This window comes from Anopheles aquasalis, chromosome 3, assembly GCF_943734665.1.
Source record: "Anopheles aquasalis chromosome 3, idAnoAquaMG_Q_19, whole genome shotgun sequence".
In the NCBI taxonomy this organism is placed as follows: Eukaryota; Metazoa; Arthropoda; class Insecta; order Diptera; family Culicidae; genus Anopheles; species Anopheles aquasalis.
Genome location: NC_064878.1, coordinates 22586596 through 22589095, shown reverse-complemented (window position 1 = coordinate 22589095; position 2500 = coordinate 22586596). Strand labels below are relative to the sequence as shown.

The window sequence follows — 2500 nt, the reverse complement described above, 5'->3', positions numbered from 1 at the left end:
CATGCAAACTAAAGCAAATCACAATAACGCAAAACTACTGACGATGAACTGATCTAGAACTACTTTAACAAATGGAATAGAAAAAAAATCCAAACTACGACTGTGGATGTTTTATAAACCGCTATCTTGATAATGTTATTTCAATTGTAGTTAAAAGAAAGGGGGAAAATGGAACAAAAAAGTTAGTAAAAAAAATTGGTCGCCAGAAGAGGAGACAAGTGACCGTAAAGAACAAAAACACAACCGGAAGGTATTGCAGGATTTACTTTTAATCCAACTTTTAAACAAAAACAAATATTAAAACAAACTTGCTAATTCGTCAGCTAAATTTGTATTCAAATAGTACAATGCAATCGTAATAAGAAAAAAGGAAGAAATTGATAAAAACGGAGAGAGAGACTAAAACGACGAACGGTGGGAAAAGATGTTAATTAACAAGGAACAAACAATGCGATCAACTAATCATCTTGCATAGCGATCAATTCCCTAGTCCCTATAGTTCTCTTGCGTGTTTTCTGTGTGATAAATTTGTTACTTTACTGTTTAACTTTGTGCGTACTGTTCTCGTGTTCTATGTTCTCGGCCAATTACACGCCCGCAGCACAGCCGCACCATTTCAATCTGTACCTTTTTGACCGTTCTGTACTTGCAAGCCGCTGCTGCTGCAGCGACTGACACTGCGTCTACTTCTTCTACCCATGTACTAGAGTTTGTATTCCTTGTGAGTTGTTTTGTGAATGTAAACGGAACGGAATTATTATTGAATTTTCGTGAAATAAATCAACCAAATTGTTCTGGAATTCTACATACAGACGTTGGCGGACGGCAGCCGGAGGACGTCCTACTTCTTTTCCGGTTTCGTTTCTTTCTTGCCCTTTTTGTCCTTGTGCAGCAGCCCAACGCCCTTGTCGCGCATCCGAATTCCCTTGAGCGTATTCTTGAGACTCTTGCGTCCGTGGATCTTCGTCCAGAACTGGTGGATCGCATCGGCCACCAGATCCTTCTCCTCTTCCTCGATCGAGTTGGCATTCTCCATACGCAGCTGCTTTCGTACGCGTTCGCGCTCCAGCTCCTTTTCCTTCAGTTTGATCTCCTTGATCTTCGCCTCAAGCAACCGCTGGCGACGCATCTCACGTTCCAGCATACCCGAAAGGGCGGGCTTGTCGTTTGCCGAACTGAACGTTAAATTATCCGAGATCTCCGTTAGATAGATCGCCCCGTTATCCGTCCCGTTGGCGATTAACTTGCCGCTCTTGTGTACCCGCACCGACCAGAGCGGTGCATCGGATAGCTTCAGCCGTAGCACCGGACCATCGAGCCGATGGATCACATCCCACGCATCCATCACACCGTCCATGCGGCAGATAAACACCAACGAGCAACGCGTCGGACTCCAGATACCGCACGTAAGCTGCACCGCGTACTCCTTCGTCCACACGATCGGATTATCCTTGCAGTCCTCGGTCCAGATCTTCGTCTGCCAGTCACCGACGCTGATGTAGTTCTTGATGAACAGTGGATTCCGTTCGACCGAATAGATCGGTCCCGTGTGTGCCCTGATGACGGTCTGGATCTTGTCCGCGGGCGTTTTGTACTTCCGACTGCAACTGTAAATGATACCGTTCTCCGTACCGACCGTATACTTGTTGGGCATCGTCGGTTCAAACTCGACCGAACAGACACCGAAACGGTGCAGTGGATCCACCGAACCCTGCACATTCTTCGGGGCTAGATCCAGATAGTCGTACGGTTCGCTAAGATTGCGTACATCCCACCAAAGGATGCGGCCATCGGTGGAACCGGACAGGAACTCGTTCGTCGTCTTCGAGCTCGTCCACAGGACGCGCGTCACCACATCGTTGTGGCTCGCCTCACGCTGAGTCGTCTCGACCGGTGTGCCCGATACGCGAATGTCCCAGATCGCCACCTGGCCAGAAAACAGTCCACCGGCCATTTGCGTCGGATCCTTGAAGTTGTACTCCAAACAGCGGGCCTGGTACGGTGGCACAAGCTTCTGCAACGGACTGTTTGGATGCTCTAATCACGTTGGATGAAATAATTGTTAGTGAAAGACAAGAGATCGATCCTCAGAATGAGCTTACCAATGTCCCAAATGTAACAATCGGTAACGGGTCCACGGCGCTGCCCGATGTTACAGTGAGCCGAAGCGAAATGGTTACCCTCCTCCGACCAGCAGATGTAGGTACAGGAGCGTTTCTCCTCCAGATAGTCCTTGTACACGTGCACCGTTTTCGAGGTGAACTGTTCGATCAGCTCGTGCTGTTCAATGTCCTCGAAGTAGTTCTGGTAGATGTTGCACGCATTGTTTTGCATGATCGCGTGATCAATGGTCTGTCGGAGTGGGAGAGTTGTGATTAGCAATCGCTCTTCGCTCGTCGATGCTTTATTTGATTAAAGGATATATTTGTCTCTATCGTACGGAATCAAAGAAGTTCTGTTGTATGAAGAACTGGTAATCCTTGAGAACTTGGACATTATC

General features: G+C 47.5%; 2 protein-coding genes across 2 annotated transcripts in view; one reads left to right on the top strand and one right to left on the bottom strand.

The window, feature by feature from the left end:
- Window positions 1-805, top strand: part of LOC126576443 (ecto-NOX disulfide-thiol exchanger 2) — an 8699-nt gene extending 7894 nt beyond the window's left edge. The window contains exon 5 of the mRNA XM_050237711.1: window positions 1-805. This exon is cut by the window's left edge and continues 2269 nt beyond it. The gene's annotated coding sequence lies outside the window, so the exon portion shown is untranslated.
- A 36-nt stretch (window positions 806-841) lies between these two features.
- LOC126576444 (dynein intermediate chain 3, ciliary-like) overlaps window positions 842-2500 on the bottom strand; it is a 2890-nt gene continuing 1231 nt past the window's right edge. The window contains exons 2-3 of the mRNA XM_050237712.1: window positions 2103-2352; window positions 842-2037 (exon numbers count right to left, since the gene is read on the bottom strand). Coding sequence (XP_050093669.1) covers window positions 842-2037; window positions 2103-2352 — 1446 coding nt within the window. The remainder of the gene's footprint in view (window positions 2038-2102; window positions 2353-2500) is intronic.